The sequence below is a fragment of the Myxocyprinus asiaticus genome, chromosome 50 (genome assembly GCF_019703515.2).
Source record: "Myxocyprinus asiaticus isolate MX2 ecotype Aquarium Trade chromosome 50, UBuf_Myxa_2, whole genome shotgun sequence".
NCBI classification, from domain to species: Eukaryota; Metazoa; Chordata; class Actinopteri; order Cypriniformes; family Catostomidae; genus Myxocyprinus; species Myxocyprinus asiaticus.
In genome coordinates, this window is record NC_059393.1 from 13,942,877 (window position 1) to 13,964,537 (window position 21,661).

A 21,661-nucleotide genomic window follows, 5' to 3' on the forward strand; every position below is an offset into this window, starting at 1 on the left:
TTATGAGCACAAACGTGTCTGCCACGGCTCTGATATGCGGACCGTTTAAATGAGACTGTTGCACACCGGTTTATTATTGTAGTAACAAGATGGCACATAACAACAAAACGAACCATGACTGGATGTTTACATGTCTCAGTCGCTTCACATGCAAGCAGGTGATTCTTTCTCAGAGCCCTCAAGAAACAAATCGGCCATACAGGAAAATGTATCAGCCGATGCCGATTATTAACAAATTTGTAAGGTAATAGTTTGATCAGTTGTTTTTGCTAATTTAAGCAGATTACTTGATCTGTGTTAAATATGTAAAGATATTTTTAATATCAGCTCCTGTTTTTACCTCTATTTTGGTGTGCAGTCGACAAACTGTAGGGAAAAAGATAGATCTGCTGTTTTCTTAGAACACATTTATAGCATTTTACTGAAGTGAACAGATATGTAGACATGCTTTTTTATACATGAAACATATGGACGTTATTGAAACTCGTAATAATTATAAGACTATTATTGTTGTCTTTTAATAAGTCATGCTTAGCAGCTCACAAACTGTAGGGAAATGATAGATTTGCTTTGTTCTTATAATGCTTAAAACCTCCACTAAAGTCTCTTTCTGTAGACATACACATTTTAAAGGATTCAAATTTTCTTTTGATCGTTGATTCAGTGACTAACTCATTTCACACAAGACACTCATTTGTCACCACCTTCTGGCATTACCAGAAATGGTCACTGAACGAATTTTGGTGAATGTAATCAAAACACTGGAGCCACTTGGATACGTTTAAATCCCACAATGTACAAGCACTTTAAAATTTTAGAGTAAAAAATTATTTTGTGCACATGCACAATTGTAATTATTGTAATTGATTAAATAATTTATTCAAGGACCTGCTTGTGCTCAGTCTTTTATTGTCATGTGTGAAACAGAAGTGCTCCACAAGATGTCCTTTATTTTTGCAGATGATTTTACAAAATTATGCAATTATTTTTCAATACTTGAATCTTTAAAATACTACAAACATTAAAAGTATATAATAAGTATATATTATTATAATACTTATATCATACTTGTATATTAATATATACTGTCATATATAAATACTGCACTGTAAGTGTTTGGTCTGTGCGAGCCACCTACTGATAGCTGTACCCCCCACTTTTAAAATGACTGCTACGCCCCTGGTGAGGGCGACCATGTTTGAATCACATGACCAGTCGAAAACTACTCGCCCTGTTATTGGATACTTTCACTCATGGATTAAATAAATCATGGCTGACTATGAATAGTGAATTTATATAATGGCATCAGTGACTGAAAATATGAATATAGATTGATGCTGCTTCCACGTAGCTAGGTGTCACTGTAAGTCGAAGAGGACACAAACCAAAAAGTTACTGAGTGCAGCTTTAAATGTGTTCTCTGATATACTTTAAAAAGTACCAAAAATATATGTACTAGTCTAGGCCTATATCAGTCGTTTAAACTGAAAATTGCAGAAAGCGGCTATACACAGTTTTGAAAATGTAAAATCCCTTGCAGTCATTGGAGCAACCGTGACTGTGAGACTTTTATTTTGTAATAGTGGGATTTTCCCTTAGAACCATACCCGGAAGTTGCTCTGATTGATTTGAGTTTTGTTGTCAAAGTTGGTGCTTCGCGGCTCGGTGCCGATTTCTCCTCACATTGCGGTGAGTATTTATGTTTCATAAGATTGAATACAAGATGAAAACATTTCGAACACACATAAACATTATAAGAGAACTGTGTCTTCGCACTGTTTACTCAGTAAGTTGTAGCGCGTGCAGAGCTCCAGCTCCCAAGCAAACTTGCTGGAATCTTCTGAAAATAATTAAATTGATCAAAAATATATGTAGACCTTTTAATTCATTTATTTGTACGTGCACACGGCTTGTTCATGAAAGACGAAATCATCGAATCACTATTAGATAGAAATGAGTATGTGCTGTCAGTGTCATAAAAAGGTTTGGGTGTTTTGCAGTAATGCTGCGTTTCCACAACTGGACATTCACGTTAATGAGATACTAAGCAAATATAAATGCATTAAAATAAAGGTTTAGTCCTTGTGCTTCAATAGAAGTGTTTTTATTTAATATTTTGGGACATTGCTTATTCTGTGGTGAATAAGCAATGTAAACACACACTATATAAACTATATAAACACACACACTGGCAGCCAGAAGTTTGGAATAATGTACAGATTTTGCTGTTTCGGAAGGAAATTGGTTCTTTAATTCACCAAAGTGGCATTCAGCTGATCACAAAGTATAGTCAGGACATTACTGATGTAAAAAACAGCACCATCACTATTTGAAAAAGTCATTTTTGATCAAATCTAGACAGCAGCCATCACTCCAACACCTTATCCTTGAGTAATCGTGCTAAATTGCTAATTTGGTACTAGAAAATCACTTGCCGTTATATCAAACACAAATCACTTGCCAATATATCAAACACAGTTGAAAGATATTTGGTTCGTTAAATGAAGCTTAACATTGTGTTTGTTTTTGAGTTGCCACAGTATGCAATAGACTAGCATGTCTTAAGGCCAATATTAGGTCAAAAATGGCAAAAAAGAAACAGCTTTCTCTAGAAACTTGTCAGTCAATCATTGTTTTGAGGAATGAAGGCTATACAATGCTTGAAATTGCCAAAACACTGAAGATTTCAGACAAAGGTGTACACTACAGTCTTCAAAGACAAAGGACAACTGGCTCTAACAAGGACAGAAAGAGATGTGGAAGGCCAGATGTACAACTAAACAAGAGGATAAGTACATCAGAGTCTCTAGTTTGAGAAATAGATGCCTCACATGTCCTCAGCTGACAGCTTCATTGAATTCTACCCGCTCAACACCAGTTTCATGTACAACAGTAAAGAGAAGACTCAGGGGTGCAGGCCTTATGGGAAGAATTGCAAAGAGAAAGCCACTTTTGAAACAGAAAAACAAAAAGAAAAGGGCAAAGAAACACAGACATTGGACAACCGATAATTGGAAAAGAGTGTTACAGATCTTAACCCCATTGAGCTTTTGTGGGATCAGCTAGACTGTAAGGTGCGTGAGAAGTGCCCGACAAGACAGTCACATCTATGGCAAGTGCTACAGGAAGTGTGGGGTGAAATGTCACCTGAGTATCTGGACAAACTGACAGCTAGAATGTCAAGGATCTGCAAAGCTGTCATTGCTGCATGTGGAGGATTTTTTGATGAGAACTCTTTGAAGTAGTTTAATAAGTTCTGAAAATGTTTTTCAAATTGTAATAGTAATTTTTCAAGTTATTAATGTCCTGACTATACATTATGATCAGTTGAATGCCACTTTGGTGAATAAAAGTACCCATTTCTTTCCATAAGAGCAAAATCTGTACATTATTACCAACTTTTGGCCACCAGTGTATATATATATATAATGTAACAATATAACTTGTAACATGCTAGTTGGAGATGGCATGGGCTGTTAAAGCTAAACCCATGTTGATGTATTGTTTACAGAAATGGCCATATTTGGTAATCCGATTTTTATTTTATTTATTCTAGAATTTTCTTTAATGCTTAAGGTCACAGTTTGTCCTTTTTCCCCTGGAGATTTTAACTTTCACAAAACTCTGGTCGTTTCCTTGGAACCTACATAATTTAATGGAATAGTATGTACATAAAACAACGGGTGGAAAGGAACCAGTGTTGTTGCGGCAGTTGGCGACCTGCAGTGGTTTACTATAACCTGTTATTTCACTTTGCTCTTATAGAACTTTAGTCCAGATGGCTGACAGTGAGGATGTGACTGTGAATGGCTCTGCTGATAACCAGGCAGTGCTGTCAGGTAAGAAATCGGGACGGGCTTCTCTGCTGGACAGCGGAGAAGACTTTGAAATGCTGGAAGATGTGGACGATGACATTGATGATGACCTCCCGCCTTTAGAAGATGCAGGTGGAGGAAAGAAGAAACAGAGTGCTGCTAATGACTCTATTAAAGCAGATACTGTTGTGGACCAAACTCCTCCTACAGAACAAGAAGAGTGGCTGGATGTTTTAGGTACTGTGGCCTTTTTTCTTCATATATGAAATTTCCCACCTGTAAGTGTGGTGTTATTACTTGGTTAAACAATAATTTTTTATATGTAAAATAAGACTGATAGTGATTTTTAAAATATGTTGTTTGTGAACATACAGGAAATGGACAGCTTAGAAAGAAGGTTCTTGAACCTGGAGCCGGTGCAGACAGCAGACCACAGAGAGGCCAGAATGTCACTATTCATCTCAAAACCTCTCTCACTGATGGAACGGTGGTAGAAGAACAGCAAAACTTATCTTTCACTCTTTGTGACGGGGATGTTATTCAGGTGCATTCCTTATTTTATTTTTCTTCAGGGCTCTAATATGTCGTCTAAAAATGATAAGACAATATTCACAATGTAAACACATCTTGTTACTGTCATATTCAGGCACTGGATCTCACTGTGCAACTGATGGAAACCGGTGAAAAGGCCTTGATTGAAGCTGTTGCTAAATACGCATTTGGTGGTCTTGGAAGGTTAGAGTTGAAATGTGCACACAAAGGCCCCTGCACACTTCCTACGAAATGGGAAAACGAACGGGTGTGACATCGTTTAGAACAAAATCTGACCAAAACAAAGGTGTCTTTGAGTTCGTTCTGGTAGTTCGTAACAGCTTGCCGGGGCAAATTTTCAGGAAAACTTTGTACTGGCTGCTAAACACCTTCTTACTGCCATTGGTCCACGAGCTCCACCTACTTTGAGGCCGACAGCTAATTCCCATTCAGTCAGTTAAGATCAGTCATCTCATCGAACTGGTGCAAGCTTACTACATATGTATAATCATTCTCATGGAAATTCCCATAGACATTTTCCAAGAACATGTCATGCGATTTATTTTTATTTTTTAAATTTATTTATTTATTTATTTTTTGTTGTTGTTTTTTGTTTTGTTTTGTTTGTTTGTTTAATAAGTCTACAAAAAGAATCAAATCTACTCAAATACTCTTAAGTGCCCATTCACTCTGTTGTTTCATATGCTGCTTTACTCGTGCCGTCTGCAGCGAAAGCCATTCACACATCTGCCCAAAGATATGTCTCTCTTATCATCATTCTTTTGAATGTATTCTACCCGTTAACACTCTTTAACACACCCATTTTTGCAGTAGTATCAGTGTTTTCATAAATACAATAATAGAGTGTAATTGTTGCATATTATGGCCACATATAGCGTTAGCATACTAGCGCCATGAATGCAAAAGTTAAACATTACAAATTACACAATATAAACTGCATATACAGTATATTACTTTAAATCATTATCAAGTAGTTAATACAGCTTCTTTTACTGATGTTGTGTGAATTCTACTGATAGAATGAGTCATGAAGTAATCAATAACACATTTTAATGTCATATTAGTTAAGGTTTAACATGTAGTCTTGAGCGAACTCATATTTGTATGTTCCTCTAAACGCCTCCTCCAGGACCATGGCCGGTTTCTGAATGGTCGCAGACAGTGTACCGCTGCTCAGCTGTTTCAAACTTCTTATTGGCTCTGAACAAAGAAGCACTTTGCTGCGAGTGGGCTGGGGCCTTAAGCATTGTGCAGTTTGCAGTACACTGTTCACTAGAATTCCTATTCTAGCCATTATTTCAGTGAAATACAATGTAGATTTCATGTTCATGTATCATGTAGTTTTTGACTGAAGATGTTACGTTATTTTTTTTTCCACATTAATCATCCTCCTCGTGACTCATAACCTCCTCCATCTCCTCTGTCAGCTCTACTCCTGCTGTTCCTCCTAATGCTGATCTCACCCTGGAGGTGCAGCTGTTGTCGGCTGCTGATGCCCCTGACCTGGAGCTTATGCCCCCTTCTGAGAGAATCAGTCTGGCCAACAGAAAGAGAGAGCGAGGAAATGTCCACTATCAGCGTGGGGACTATGCCTTTGCTGTCAATTCATATGGAATCGCACTACAGATTACTGAAGCAAGTTCTAGAGGTGAGATCATATAATAATAAATGGTAGAGGAAGACCGATATATCGGTTTTACAGATTAATCGGTGCCTATAGTTGCTTTTTGGAACTGTCGGTTATCGGCAGAGATCTATGCTGATAGTTGTCGATAGTTTTTTTTTTTTTTTTATTCCTCTCTTTTATTCATCATCAATAAACATCATCTGGTGAGAGATACACTGGCGGCCAAAAGTTTGGAATAATGTACAGATTGTACATGAGTAAAATTAACTGTTATATTTTGAAAAAATTTTATAGTTTCATGTGAAATAATCTAAAAGTAGAATCTATTAGACCTCATTTTATATCAGCAGTGGCAGTTGTAGTTAAAGTTTCAAGATGTGTTTCAACTAGTATTTATTTTTTCATAAATACTATAATTTGTTATTATTATTACTATTATTTAAGACTAGCTACACTGACCTAACCATGGTAATGAGGAGCCTTTCCTCCTGTGTAATATGTATGTTCTGTTTGAATGATGTTTGAAATTAGGAAACAAACAGGATAATAATGAGCTCATATAAGTAAATGTACTCTTCAATTTCTTAAAAGCAGGGAGAGAAAACTTCCTGTCGCTTTTGCTGTTGATGTCAACAACAAAAATAATGTCACTTGATGCATGTCCTTGTACTTGAAAACCATGAACAAAACTATGCAACATAAAAGGAAATGTGACCCAGGATACATTAAATACAGGTTACGTTTTTACTATGATGGGTCGCCACATGATTTCCAATGTAAAATCTGGGTCCTGATGCAAAACCAGTTGAGAACCACTGGTCTAGCTGATCCCACAAAAGCTCAATGGGGTTAAGATCCATAACACTCTTTTCCAATTATCTGTTGTCCAATGTCTGTTTCTTTGCCCACTCTAACCTTTTCTTTTTGTTTTTCGGTTTCAAAAGTGGCTTTTTCTTTGCAATTCTTCCCATAAGGCCTGCACCCCTGAGTCTTCTCTTTACTGTTGTACATGAAACTGGTGTTGAGCGGGTAGAATTCAATGAAGCTGTCAGCTGAGGACATGTGAGGCGTCTATTTCTCAAACTAGAGACTCTGATGTACTTATCCTCTTGTTTAGTTGGACATCTGGCCTTCCACATCTCTTTCTGTCCTTGTTAGAGCCAGTTGTCCTTTGTCTTTGAAGACTGTAGTGTACACCTTTGTCTGAAATCTTCAGTGTTTTGGCAATTTCAAACATTGTATAACCTTCATTCCTCAAAATAATGATTGACTGACGAGTTTCCAGAGAAAGCTGTTTCTTTTTTTGCCATTTTTGATATAATATTGACCTTAAGACATGCTAGTCTATTGCATACTGTGGCAACTCAAAAACAAACACAAAGACAATGTTAAGCTTCATTTAACGAACCAAATAGCTTTCAGCTGTGTTTGATATATTGGCAAGTGATTTTCTAGTACCAAATGATCAATTTAGCATGATTACTCAAGGATAAGGTGTTGGAGTGATGGCTGCTGGAAATGGGGCCTGTCTAGATTTGATCAAAAATGACTTTTTTCAAATAGTGATGGTGCTGTTTTTTACATCAGTAATGTACTGACTATACTTTGTGATCAGTTGAATGCCACTTTGGTGAATTAGAGTACCAATTTACTTCCGAAACAGCAAAATCTGTACATTATTCCAAAGTTTAGGCTGCCAGTGTATATTTATAAATAATTCTTCATCTGGTGAATATATATATATATAGGCTGTTAAAAACTTAATTTGGTAAATACTTTAAATAAATAGTGCATATAATATTTAAATATAATAGTGCATTGTAAAGGAGTCGAAACTGTCATTTTCAAAATAAGAGTCCCCTGTGTATTTCAGGCTTGTTTATGGTTAAAAGTCCCCATATTATGCATCAAATCAAAAAATGTTATGGTTATTATTGGTATTTTGGTTGCACAATAAACTGCTCTTGGGATTTTATTCATTTTGGACTCTTGTAGCCTCAATGCCTGTGCCCTTCAATGTAAGTATAGACTAAGAATTAGTTTTTATACTATGAATCAATTTTAAAAACTATCGGTTGATTAACCGGTTATCTGCCTTTTCCAACAGCTTATTTATGGGTATCGGCAAAGTTCACTATTGGTCGACATCTGATGTATGGATGCTGAGACATCATCTTATAGTAATAATGCTTAAACATCTTATTGTAATGTAGGAATGCTGAGAAATCTTGTAGTAATGTTTGGCTTCAGAGATATTTTATAGTAATGTATGGATGCTGAGAGATCAAATGATAATGTATGGATGCTGGATGATCTTAAGTAATGAATGGATGCTGAGAGATCTCATTGTAATAGATAGATGTGGAATAATCTTAAGGAATGTATGGATGCTTGCAAAGATGTCTGTAATCTGTGGATGTTGAGAGATTTTATAGTATTAAATGGATGCTGAGAGATTGTATAGAAATATATTATATATATATATATATATATATATATATATATACATACATACAGTGCTGGGTAGTAACAGATTATATGTAATCTGGATTACATTATCAGATTACAAAAATCAAGTACTTGTAATGGGATTACATCACATTTTAAAATACTTGTAATCAGAGTACAGTTACTTTTATAGATTACATGATTACATATTAACAGGGCAACGGCAGTAAATTGTAAATCATTTATTGATCATCCTAATCATTCTCTTTTTTCAATCTTTTAACTTTTTCCATTCTAAATCAACACACCGCTGATATACATTCGGTAAGTCTTCGAGTGTTTTTTGTGAGGGGGGAGGGTTGTGTGTATTGCACTCAGAACTGATACTTGCTACTAGCCAGCCAGGTGAAGATGGAGTGGTCTGCTTCAGCATTTAACCACTGAATCTATAATTTCATTTTTAAGAATGAAATTACACCAATGGTGTGCAGCTCACACATTGAACTTAATTGCTTTGGAGAATCTAGTAATGTATACCATCTCTACGGGTCCTGCCCGCAGGGTACACAATAGTTCAACTGCAAAATGTGCAGCAATATGGAACAAAGCCCATCGCTCTACTGTTGCTACTGATGCGATGGAGTCTACTGCATGAAACTTGACATAAAATTTGACACAAATGTTCTTTGTGTGACTCGGTGGAACTCTGCTGTTCTAAAATATTCTGCTCTTTTAGAATATTCTTGCAGTTCAAAAGATAATATCTTGCACCTCAGGTTTGGAAAGGTGCTGAACTATCAGTACGCAGTAAGGGTTAAAAGTGTTGCAGTGTTTTTAGATGAAAGCTTTGACCTAGCAATGTTGCTGTTGATTTTATGGTCATTAATGTTCTTAATGTTGCTGGTGATTTTTTATGGTTAATGTTGCTATGGTTAGATGCACTTAAAATGAACTTGATGTCTCAGTGTTTTGAATTATATACTTTGGCCATGCACTGTCATTGCTGTTAGATTGAATGTTAATTTCATTCATGTAATGTTTAATGCACTTTTTAAAAATGTCATAAGGAGCTCTTTTTGTGAGGCTCTTTTTGTTAGTAATAAAGAATGGAACACATTTTCTTCTTCTTTGTACTTTAATGTTAAAATGATTATCCTACTCAAATGCATGTGACATAAAATAGAATTAGGTTGAAAGTAATCCATAAATAATCAGATTAGATTACCCAAAAATGTAATCTGTGAGATTACGTTACTGATTGCATTTCTGGTCATGTAATTTGTAATCAGTACCGTATTACAATTCACAAGTAATCTGCCCAGCACTGTATATATACAGTATATATTTAAATAGAAATATATAAAGAAGTGTTTGTTGGATTTTTCTTTTATTTATGCATTATTTTCCTTGTTGCATTACTTTGGAAAATTTTCATTGAGGAATGATTATGGGTGATGAGAGATCTTATAGTAATGTATGGAGACTGATGCTTATATAATAGAACAGTGTATTCAGGGAACCTGTTTCTTAGCCTTAAGCCTCGTACAATGTTCATAACATTCTAACAAGCATATCAATGGTGTAGAGAGAATGATTTTTTTGTTCGTTATTTAACCTGCAAACATGCAACACACCGATTTGGGTTTATCACTGATTTTTGGTGTAAAAGAATGTAAGGGTATCAAAGAAAACATGCCTAAAATTTCTACAATTAAATGAACATTTATTTTACAAATATTTACTTTAAATTCATTCAAAAGATTTGAAAACTGGAAAATGTGCATTAATAATTGAACAACTGACAGGATATTTTGAAACTGACACAAGGGGGAGCTAACACTTTTTTCAGCAGTGTTAGTTCTGTGATGAACTTTGTTAATGTGTGCATGGTTTTCAACCAATGGCAAAAATCTCAAAACAGCCAAATTTTAGCCTGGCGGATATAATTAATACATATCACGCACATACATGTCATAATTGTTCTTTGTCTGCAATCATATGGGGACCTCCACACTAATCACAGATCTTTCATCTCAGTGGACATCAGTCAACAAGAAGAGGAAGAACTGTTGGACATGAAGGTGAAATGTCTCAACAACATGGCTGCCGCTCAACTTAAGTTAGACCACTATGAAGCCGTGCTGCGTTCCTGCGTCTCTGTCCTGGCACACCAGCCGGACAATGTCAAAGCCCTGTTCCGCAAAGGCAAGGTTGGTTTCCTGGGTTCTGACACATATCATTTTCACTCACTCTCATTAAACAGTAATGTCCTCCCAATTTCGGACACTGCTAAAGAGCGTAAAGAGATTGTTCAGTCATTTAGTTCTTTTTAGAATGCCAGGCAGGGAAACAGCCTGTAGGGAACAAATTAACAGCATGAAATGTGTTACAATTATAAACTGCTGACGTGATGTGTGTTTGTGTGTACAGGTACTTGCTGTGCAGGGCGAGTATGCTGAAGCTATTAGAACTCTGAAAGGGGCCTTGAAGTTGGAGCCAAGTAACAAGGTAATACTGAGATTAAAAACACAAATTAATAGTGAATAAATAGTAATGAATGATATTACTTAAAATAAATGTATACATGTCTTTTTATTATATTGCTGTTCTATTTTGCGCTTGATGACACCTCTTAACTGTGATTAAACCACTCTAATGCATGGCCTCGAGTGGCTTATTGCTTTATTCATCACAAGCTATTTTTATTTAATCCAGTTCTACAGTGAAATAAGTTTCCCAAGCAGTCTAGTTTCTAGTAGATCCAGAAACTTTAAATGTGCATTCCCGTTAAAACCAGCAGATGGTGCTTCACACCCAGAAAATGGAGCCTGTCCTATACAGACAGAACAGAGTGTTCAAAAACTCCCAGGATCTTATTTCTTTCCATGTCTAAAAATAGCCAGGTCCCCTGCAGACTAGCCATATTTAAAGCAGCAGCGTTGCCCTGCTCTGCTTACACAGGCGGAGGGATACAGTTCCCTATGTCCCACCATCTGACTGCTACGGCTTTCTGCTGCATGACCAGCCTGTCACTGCCAACCCACCTACGTCGGCACATTCACACCCCTCTCTTCTCATGTGTCTGGCCTTTAGAGAGCTTCCAATATAGAATTCCTTCATCCCATCAGATACAGGAGCATTTGATTTAGTTTGCTTGACTTTACATTTACTACTTGTTTTAGTCTAAAATGAACAGCATTTTTTAGAAATATGTTGAAAATGATGTACACTGAGGACTCAAGTGACGCTATGCGAGTGGAAGCAGCCTAGTGGCGTTCTCCGCTACACTTTGTACACTACAATTAACCTGTCAATCAACATTACTCGGTGAGAACTGATTTAGTGTTGATTGTTAAACTGCGCTGGGAGTGCAGGATGTCAAAGAATTCTAAATCATCGGCCTGTGGGGACATTAAAAAGCATTTACAGTCACACGTGTCAGACACCTCTCAAGATGACAATGGCGGGGGTCCAGTTAGGAATGACAGTGTGCCACACCTAGCGGCCAAAAAATGAAATTATATAACTTTGTGAGTTTATTACTTTTGATGGTGTTGGTCTATTTCACGAGAGTGGTCTCGCTATTTTTGTGAGGACTTGCCTAGTGCAATGATACCACATTTGCAATGGTTCACCTTATGGCCTGTTGCCATTTTGAAAAAAGTTCCGAAAATACTTAAGTGAATTGCTTCTAGGCCGTTCATCAGATCAGAATGAAACCAACACCAGTAAAATCGTTCTAAACAAGTTCTTTGAGGTAGTAAGGAACATGGCAAAATTTCGATTGTAAGTGCCAAAAACAGGCCAACGATTTTAAAAGTTGTCTCCGCCTTTACGTAAATAGATATAACTCTTAAACGGAATGTGATATTTTCACCAAACTTGACACTTATATCAAGTCTCAATCTGAGAACACACAGGAAAAAGTTGCAGGGCTTGGCCACTTGTTGGCACTATAACTGGAGACAATGTGAAAGTGGCTCTAACTGGTCTGATTGACTTCAAAATTTGCATGAAGTGTCTTTGTCGAACTTGCTATCATTGTCCATAAGAACAGTTGCGTATCTTGAGGAACATGGCTGCCATTTGCTAATCAACGGTGAATTTGTTTGCGAGCACGCCAAACAGGTCACAAGGCTGTATCTTGGCAATACTTTGGCCTATTAAAATGAAACTTGTTACATGTAATAGCCATCTTGCCCTGATGGTACCTGAGAAGTTTCAGAACAATGCCTCCTACTGGTAAGGAAATATGAAATATATCTTTTATTGCTTATAGTGTGGCCTAAAATCATGAATTATTTGGCCTATTATCAAATAATTTAGCCTATGTTCATGAGACTGGTCTTGTCTGGGTTATGGCGATGACAGTGATGCCATATTTTCCATGGTCTGCCCTATTGCCTGTCCACCATTTTGAATTTCATTGAAAGCATACTCTTTCTAACTCCTCCTACAGCGTTCATCATTGGCTTGACCCCGGTATTGCTGCTTGCGGCTATAGTTTTAATTCTTTTTTTTTTATTATCTTTCCCTTTAGTGGCCTTTTGTTGAGTTTATTTGTTCATTTTGTGGGTTCGATGTTGTTATTTACTGGGGCCTATTTCATTGAAAACTTTCATGTGCAGTTCAATTGTACGGTGTATGTATATAAAAAAATAAAAATAAATCTCCGGACTGAAGTAATCTTGCAGCAGTGGTGTCGCGGAGGGTCTCGTGTGCGTGCATGGACCGTTGGATTTCCGGGGGATGGACACCAGTTGGGACTGTTATGCATGAGGTTGAAGCGCATTTTTTCTGTGGGTTATTAAGGATTTTATAGTTACATCAATGTTGAATTGTCGTCTGTATAATTTTGCCTTGTGTTTACAATTTTTCTTTGCATGTCAATATGTCACTTTAATATAGGTCAAATGTTTCTCTCCACTTGGAATGTTAATGGGCTGGGGTTGTATCTTTTGTTAAGCGTAAACTTTTTTTATATAGTGTTCCATCAAGAAACGCACCTCTCTGCACAGGAAGCTGAAAAACTTGGTAGAGCATGGGGTGGGCATGTGTTTTGCAGTGCTGGATCGAGTAAGAGCAGAGTCATCATCACACTGATAAGTAAGAATTTACAATTTAAATGTCTCGAACATATCAAAGATAATTTAGGAAGAGTCATTATTGTTTCCAAATGTCTGTAAGACCAAGATTTTTACACATCCTCTGTAGTGTCAATGTTGCTCTAAAGGGTCTACACACTTTTGCATCACTATGATCAAGTGATGCCCATTAACCCATTTAAAGATTGAAGTCTCCACCCAAAACCATATAATGAAGGATCCCAGCTGCTTGTAACTTCGCCTTGAGATCTATAAAAAAAGTTCTGATCATCAGCACTGGGTGCATAAATGTTAGCCAAAATAATATTTTGCCCCTGTATTTCAGACAAAACAACAATGACCTAAATAATCTTTGATCTGTTTGAGACATTTAAATTGTAAATGCTTACTTATCAATGTGATGACATACATACTTTGAGTCGGGAGACAAGGCAGGGAAACCTCTTGCCAGATACATAAAACAGAGAGAGTTTTTTTCCCACCATTCCTTCAGTGAAGTCTTATGGATGCAATATATTTACCTCTGCCACAAATATTAATAAGGCCTTTAAAGAATTCTATTTTGATCTTTATAGTTCCATTTCTTCGTCTTCTGATAAGGATATTAGCAACTTCGTGGTGCCATTAGAACTTCCTAAATTGATGAATGATCAAAAAGACTATCTTGACTCAGATATTACTTTGGAGGAGCTTGTTGAGTTAAAGCCTTGCCAACAGGAAAGGCACCGGGGCCAGAGGGTTTTTACCGCAGAATTCTTTAGATCTTATGTCACAGAACTGGCTCCACTTATGTTAGAAGTTTACACAAAGTCATTAAAGAAAGGTGAACTACTGCCAACCATGATGCAAGCCCAGATCAGTCTCATTCTTAAAAAAAGATAAAGACCCAAATTAATGTAAACGTAATCATCCAATTTCCCTGATCCAGTAAGATGTAAAAAATATTGTCTAAAATTCTGGCTAATCGATTAAGCAGAGTAATTACATCTCTTATACATATAGATCAAGTGGGGTTTATTCGTGGTCATAGTTCTTCTGATAATATTAGACGTTTTATAAATATTATGTGGTCAGTAGCGAATGATCAGACCCCGATTGCTGCCATTTCACTTGATGCCATGAAGGCGTTTGATAGGGTGGAATGGGACTATCTTTTAAAGATTTTGGAAATGTATGGGTTTGGGAACACTTTTGTTGGGTGGATTAAGTTACTTTATAAACATCCGTCAGCATCAGTGCAAACTAATGGATTAATTTCAGATTATTTTTGTCTTGGTAGGGGAACCCGCCAAGGCTGTCCTCTCTCCCCTTTGCTGTTCTGTCTTGCCCTTGAACCATTAGCAGCCGCAGTAAGAAAAGAGGATGATTTTCCTGGTATTGTGGCAGGAGGTGTGGTGCATAAACTTTTACTCTATGCAGATCACATCTCCGACCATAGAAGATCTATGCCTAGCCTCCACAGAATTATTAATTCTTTCTCCAGATTTTAAGGATACAGGGTGAATTGGTCTAAATCGGAAGCATATTGCCCTTCCACAGCTTTCCAACCTGGCGCCTTCCAATGGCCCAAGCAAGGCATTAGGTATTTAGCCATTTTATTTCCAGCATATTTGAGAGATTTAGTTCGTTAATTTTAACCCATTAATGAAAAAGTTTTTGTGTGATGTTGATAGGTGGGTTTCACTACATTTGTCTATGGCTGGGAATGTCAATGTTATAAAAAAAAGAATTGTATCCCCAAATTCAATTATTTGCTGCAGTGTGTTCCTCTTTCTTATTTTAAACAATTTGATAGAATAGAATTTTTATTTGGAATGGTAAACAACCTCAGTTACATTTCATTAAGTTATATAGATCAAATGACAAAGGAGGTTTAGGCCTCCTCAAAATTTTGTTTTAATACTATGCTTTTAATCTTAGACACTTGGCCCATTGGTCTCTTCCACCAAAGAGAGCCCCTCCCTTGTACATCATTGAACAAGCGGTCCTTGCCCCAATTTTACCATTGCAAATTCTTTCTATTAAATTGCCTATAGAAGTAAAAATGCATCCCATTATTTCACACTTACATTCAGTATGGTCAAAGATTTCCCGTCTGTTCAATTTTGATACTTACAGTTGTGCTCAAAAGTTTGCATACCCTTGGAGAATTGGTAATATATGTACCATTTTTAAAGAAAACATGAGTGAGCAGGCAAAACACATTTATTTTATTTCTTATGGGATTCATATTCAACTGTAGGTTATAACAGAATGGCACAATCATAAAACAAAACATGGCAACAAAGAAAAAATAAAAATGACCCCTGTTCAAATGTCTGCATACCCTTAGTTCTTGATACTGTGTATTGCCCCCTTTAGCATCGATGACAGCATGCAGTCTTTTGTAATAATTGTCTATGAGGCCCCAAATTCTTACAGGTGGTATAGCTGCCCATTCGTCTTAGCAAAATGCCTCCAGATCATGCGAAGTCTTTGGTCGTCCTGCATGAACTGCACGTTTGAGATCTCCCCAGAGTGGCTTGATGATATTAAGGTCAGGAGACTGTGATGGCCACTCCAGAACCTTCACCTTTTTCTGCTGTAACCTCTGGAGGGTCAACTTGGCCTTGTGCTTAGGGTCATTGTCGTGCTGGAAAGTCCAAGAGTGTCCCATGTGCAGCTTTCGTGCAGAAGAATGCAAATTGTCTGCCAGTATTTTCTGATAACATGTTGCATTCATCTTGCCATCAATTTTCACATGATTCCCTGTGCCTTTAGAGCTCACACACCCCCAAAACATCAGTGAGCCACCACCATGCTTCACAGTGGGGATGGTATTCTTTTCACTATAGTCTTTGTTGACCCCTCTCCAAACATAGCGCTTATGGTTGTGACCATAAAGCTCTATTTTGGTCTCGTCACTCCAAATTACAGTGTGCCAGAAGCTGTGAGGCGTGTCAAGGTGTTGTCGGGCATATTGTAACTGGGCTTTTTTGTGGCATTGGCTCAGTAAAGGCTTCTTTCTGGCAACTCGACCATGCAGCTCATTTTTGTTCAAGTATCGTCGTATTGTGCTCCTTGAAACAACCACACCGTCTTTTTCCAGAGCAGCCTGTATTTCTCCTGAGGTTACCTGTGGGTTTTTCTTTGTATCCCGAACAATTCTTCTGGCAGTTGTGGCTGTAATCTTTCCTGTGCTACCTGACCTTGGCTTGGTATCAAGAGATCCCTGAATTTTCTACTTCTTAGTAAGTGATTGAACAGTACTGACTGGCATTTTCAAGGCTTTGGATATCTTTTTATATCCTTTTCCATCTTTATAAAGTTCCATTACCTTGTTACGCAGGTCTTTTGACAGTTCTTTTCTGCTCCCCATGGCTCAGTATCTAGCCTGCTCAGTGCATCCATGTGAAAGCTAACAAACTTATTGACTATTTATACACAGACACTAATTACAATTTAAAAAGCCACAGGTGTCGGAAATTAACCTTTAATTGCCATTTAAACTTGTGTGTGTCACCTTATGTGTCTGTAACAAGGCCAAACATTCAAGAGTATGTAAACTTTTGATCAGGGCCATTTGGGTGATTTCTGTTATCATTATGATTTAAAAAGGAGCCAAACAACTATATGATAATAAATGTCTTCATATGATCACTACCCTTAAATAAAAGACATTTTTTTTGCATGATCAGTCATATTTTCAAACTCATTGCCAAAATTTCACAATTTCTGCCAGGGTATGCAAACTTTGAGCACAACTAATGTTTCCTCAAGCATATGGTTGAACCCCAAATTATGTATTAACAAGAGCCCCCTTTGCTGTAAAGAATGGACTGAGAGGTGTGTTGCTACACTTGGTGACCTTTATGAAAACTGAGCTTTGAGATCATTTGAAAATATGACAAAGCAATTTTGGATTTCTAAGTCTCATTTTTCAGGCATTTACAGTTGCGCCATTTGCTTTGTACTATTTTTGGTGGTAGTACACAACCTCCTAAAGCTGCAGACACTCTTTGTATGATGCTCACTGCCTTTGGAAAGGGTCATGAAGCTTCAGTGTATTATTCCTTGTTGATTCAGAGTCTTGGTGATGGGGCCTTAATAGCTCTTAAGAGATTATGGGAAGGAGATTTGAACTTGGTATTGGAGGATGGGGAGTGGTAAAGAATTTTAAAAAATGTTAAAACTATGTCTAGGGATGCAAGGGTACACCTTATTCATTTTAAAATTCTGCATCGTTTTTATTGGACTCCCTCTAGATTGTTTAGGCTTGGTTTAAAATACACACCTACCTGCTAGCGATGTCAGTTGGAGGATGGAGACATAGCCCATGCTCAGTGGTTCTGCGCTAAGATTCAAGAATTCTGGGTAAGAGTCCAGAATTTTATCTGTGAGGTTTTAGATACTCAAATTTTATTCTGCCCCAGACTATGTATATTGGGTGATGGGGCAGTTATTAAAGTAGTTGACATATATAAAAAGTTAGGTCCAAACTAGCGTAATGATTGGCAGACAAATAGATGGAAGTCAGTTGGCGCTCCCTCATTTCAAGAGTGGTTCACTGAATTGGGCAGGGTGGTGGCATTCGAAAAGATGTCATACAAACAGCTTGGCAGATTAGATGCATATAATAAGAAATTGGACAAATACATGACCTTTCTGGAAGGTTCTCAGTGAGGGCCATGTGGAGAGAACCCTTTTTTTTTCTTTTTTTATATGTGTATACTCGGGCTTGGACCAGGGGAATGTTTCTTTGGGGTTGCGGTGGGGTTGGGAACTGAGAGGGGAGTGGGGAATGAATGGGGCTTAAGGAGGATAATGGTTGACTCTGCATGTATATTTTTCTTTGTTCTGTGTTATCTTTGGGAATCAACCAACAAAATTTTAATCTGAAAATGATTTACACTCACATGAAATAAAGACACCAGTCATATCAGTGACCCAATAAAAGCTGTTTAATTTTACATGGAGCGGGTCGCCCCCTCATGGGCGCTGCCATGTTGACAGCACATGACACTGAGTCATGCAATTGACTGAGTTACTACCACTAATATTGACAATAATAATAATTTGTGGCAGTTCTGTTACAGTCCAGAGTGCAACAACGTGTGAATATCTTTATTAAATACAAGACAGTCCATAATAGTGATGTGTGTAGTATAAGACGGATAAAAACCCAGGCTAAAAGTAACAAAACTGAAGATAAGCAAACATCTTCGATGTAAAGCGGCAGCACTAAGTAAACAATCTTCCTGTATTCAGGATGACGGGTGTCAGTATAGAGTCCAAAACCACAAGTACCACTGGGACCGATGGGATGAGTAAGAGCCTGCTAAAACTTACTTAGTGCACCTTGCACAGTAGTCGCTCCTTACTGTTTAAAGGTGCACTAATGAATTTTTTCCTCATTATAAATGTTTTACTTGTAAAGAAATATATTCTAATTTTTAAACATGTATATAATCATGAGCACTCACATGAGATGAGGACTCTAGTCATATCAGTAACCTTATAAAAACTTTTTTATTCTACATGGAGAATTTTGGCATCCATTCACTTCCATTGTGAGAACCAACAGAGCTGAAATATTCTTTTAAAAATCTTAATTTGTGTTATGCAGAAGAAAGAAAGTAATTCAAATCTGGGATGCCAGGAGGGTGAGTAAATCATGAGAGAATTTTCATTTTTGTGTGAACCATCCCTTTAATCTCAGTAACTGTCTTGTTATTGGACACTTTTACACATGGATTAAATTAATCATGGCTGACTGTGAATAGTGAATTTCTACATTGTCATCTGTAACTGAAAACTATTGATTTTGAATGATGCTGCATTCACGCCACTAGGTGTCAGTAGATGACCAAGATGACAAAAGCACTAAAGTTACTGACTGCACCTAGAAATGAGATTCTCGATTTATGCTAGGTTTTCATTCAGTCTCTGTCATCTTAGATCATTTTCACCAACCCAAATGTGCTGGTGTGCTGCAATGTGTCAATGTGAGCAACAGTTTCATCAGCCTGGCTTTTCGTTTATACCACACTAACACACACACACACACACACACATTTCACTCTCTTTGCCCTCTTCTCGGCAGACCATCCACGCTGAGCTGTCGAAGCTTGTGAAGAAGCACTCTGAGCAGAAAGGAGCCGAGCAGGCCATGTATAAAAAGATGCTGGGCAACACGTCGAACACCAGTGCGCAAAAACACTGTGCCAGATCCTCATGGGTGAGAGCATAAACGGTCCCCATCAAACTATTTGGAACACTTCAGCAGACATATTTCACTCTACGCACTGTTTGAGCATTTTTGAGTGAACTATCATTTTAATAAAATTTAATTTAGCTACTTACTGTATATTAGTTATACGTATTTTTTATTTTTTTACAGAGTCTCAGCTGGAAGTGGCTATTTGGGGCTACGGCCGTTGCGATTGGTGGTGTGGCCTTGTCTGTCGTCATCGCAGCTAGAAATTAACAGAAGTCCCTGTGACAAGATCGATCATGTGGGTGCCAAATAAGATCTTGAGCACGCGCCCTGAGACACCTTACAGACCTATAAAGTTAAAAGTGAATTGGTTCCAAGTTCTGTTGGCCTTCATCGCAGTCTAGAGGTTTTAAATGGTGTTCATCTCTTTTTTCTTTCGGTGCATGAAAGGTTAGCTGGGGAGAGAGAGATGTGTGAAATCTTATATTATTCCTAATTATGTACAGAGAAGTTCCTAGTTAATATTAAGAAATGTATCTATGTACAGTGTAAAGTGGTTGCTGGACACAGTTATGTTTTGCTGCAAAATGTCCAGTGCTTCTCTCAGAGTGAAAATTACAGACCTCGCTATGTAATGTTCTGTGATCTTATTTTGGGGAACTGAAACTTGCTAGAGAACACAGTTAAGAATTTGATTTGTATGCTTTTTCTTTTGCAAGGCATATTTATTTTCTGATGCAAAAGAAACTGAACACTATATCAAGCTTCCGCATACTGATTAAGTACTTTGCTGTTTTTTATATATATATATATATATATAGTTTCATCTGGACTGCCACAGATGCATTTAAAATGGGAAATCTGCTGCTTTGCCTCTTTAATATTTGAGAGAACTTTGCATATTTTCATAACCACTGAAATGTTCCAAAAAGGCAGTGTTGACCTATAAACGTTATATTTCACAGCTTCAACAAAAACAGTGCGCATTTAATTTGATTTATTTATTTAGAATGAACACGTCTACTGTAATTATTATTAGTATTATTTTCTATTTATCCTTATGTTGATTGTCTCAGTTCCCATTCATATTTGTGTTAGTCCTGGAAACTTCCAACATTCCCTTTAAAGTTGTTTTGTATATCCCAAGATAAACTTTTGCACCTTCAGTGACAATAAAGTTATTTCTTAAAATGATTTTGAAGCTGTCAGGACTTATCTTAAATATTACAATGGCAACTAGTTTTGCATTTCCTTAAGGAAATATCAGTGCTTGCGTGACTTCAGAAGAATAGTTTTCTGCGTAAATACAATTGCGTAGATGCAGCATCAAGATAGATATCAACAATAAAATGTGCTGTAAACAATTTTAAGAGTTCTAGAACTTCATGTAGCAGAATGGCGTTCTCAAATCTGCTGCCAATGTATTTATTTATTTTCACATTTTACAGAGGCAAGCGCTGTCACAGAGACAGGTGTGACATTTTATTGCACCGGTTTCATTGATATCTTTCAGGGAACTGGGACATTTTCTGCTTGTCATTTCATAAAAATAAAATAATAAAAAAAAAAATCGCTTACAGCACCTCTAAATATGTGTTAGAAGGAAGACCAGTTGGAATTCACGTGTGCATAAATTACGCTAATTATTGTCATCGTTGTCAGTAAGGAGGAGGTTTGGGAGATTTTCATACGTCATTCTTACATTTATTAAAAAGTATAAAGTTTACAAAACAGGTGCGCAGGGTTAGAGAACAACACCTAATCAAAAATTTGAGGAATAGACTACGTGTTGCTCACTGCCATAATACAGAAAACAGTGCATTTAAAAAAAATAAAATAATATATATATATATATATATATATATATATATATATATATATATATATATATATATATATATATTATTTTATTATTATT

At 37.0% G+C, this 21,661-nt stretch overlaps 1 protein-coding gene across 2 annotated transcripts; it reads left to right on the forward strand.

Annotated features, from left to right (window-relative positions):
• The first annotated feature begins 1,596 nt into the window (after positions 1-1,596).
• Positions 1,597-21,552, forward strand: LOC127439299 (peptidyl-prolyl cis-trans isomerase FKBP8-like). 2 transcript variants are annotated; one of them, XM_051695547.1, is made up of 10 exons: positions 1,597-1,689; positions 3,766-3,839; positions 3,939-4,052; positions 4,190-4,359; positions 4,462-4,550; positions 5,795-6,015; positions 10,480-10,652; positions 10,873-10,950; positions 19,630-19,764; positions 19,927-21,552. In XM_051695547.1, the coding sequence occupies exons 2-10, from the start codon at positions 3,779-3,781 to the stop codon at positions 20,011-20,013; spliced, it is 1,128 nt and encodes a 375-aa protein (XP_051551507.1). In that variant the 5' UTR covers positions 1,597-1,689; positions 3,766-3,778; the 3' UTR covers positions 20,014-21,552. The 2 variants fall into 2 exon arrangements, with proteins under 2 accessions (XP_051551507.1, XP_051551506.1); XM_051695546.1 differs by having other exon boundaries at positions 3,766-4,052.
• Positions 21,553-21,661: the final 109 nt, after the last annotated feature.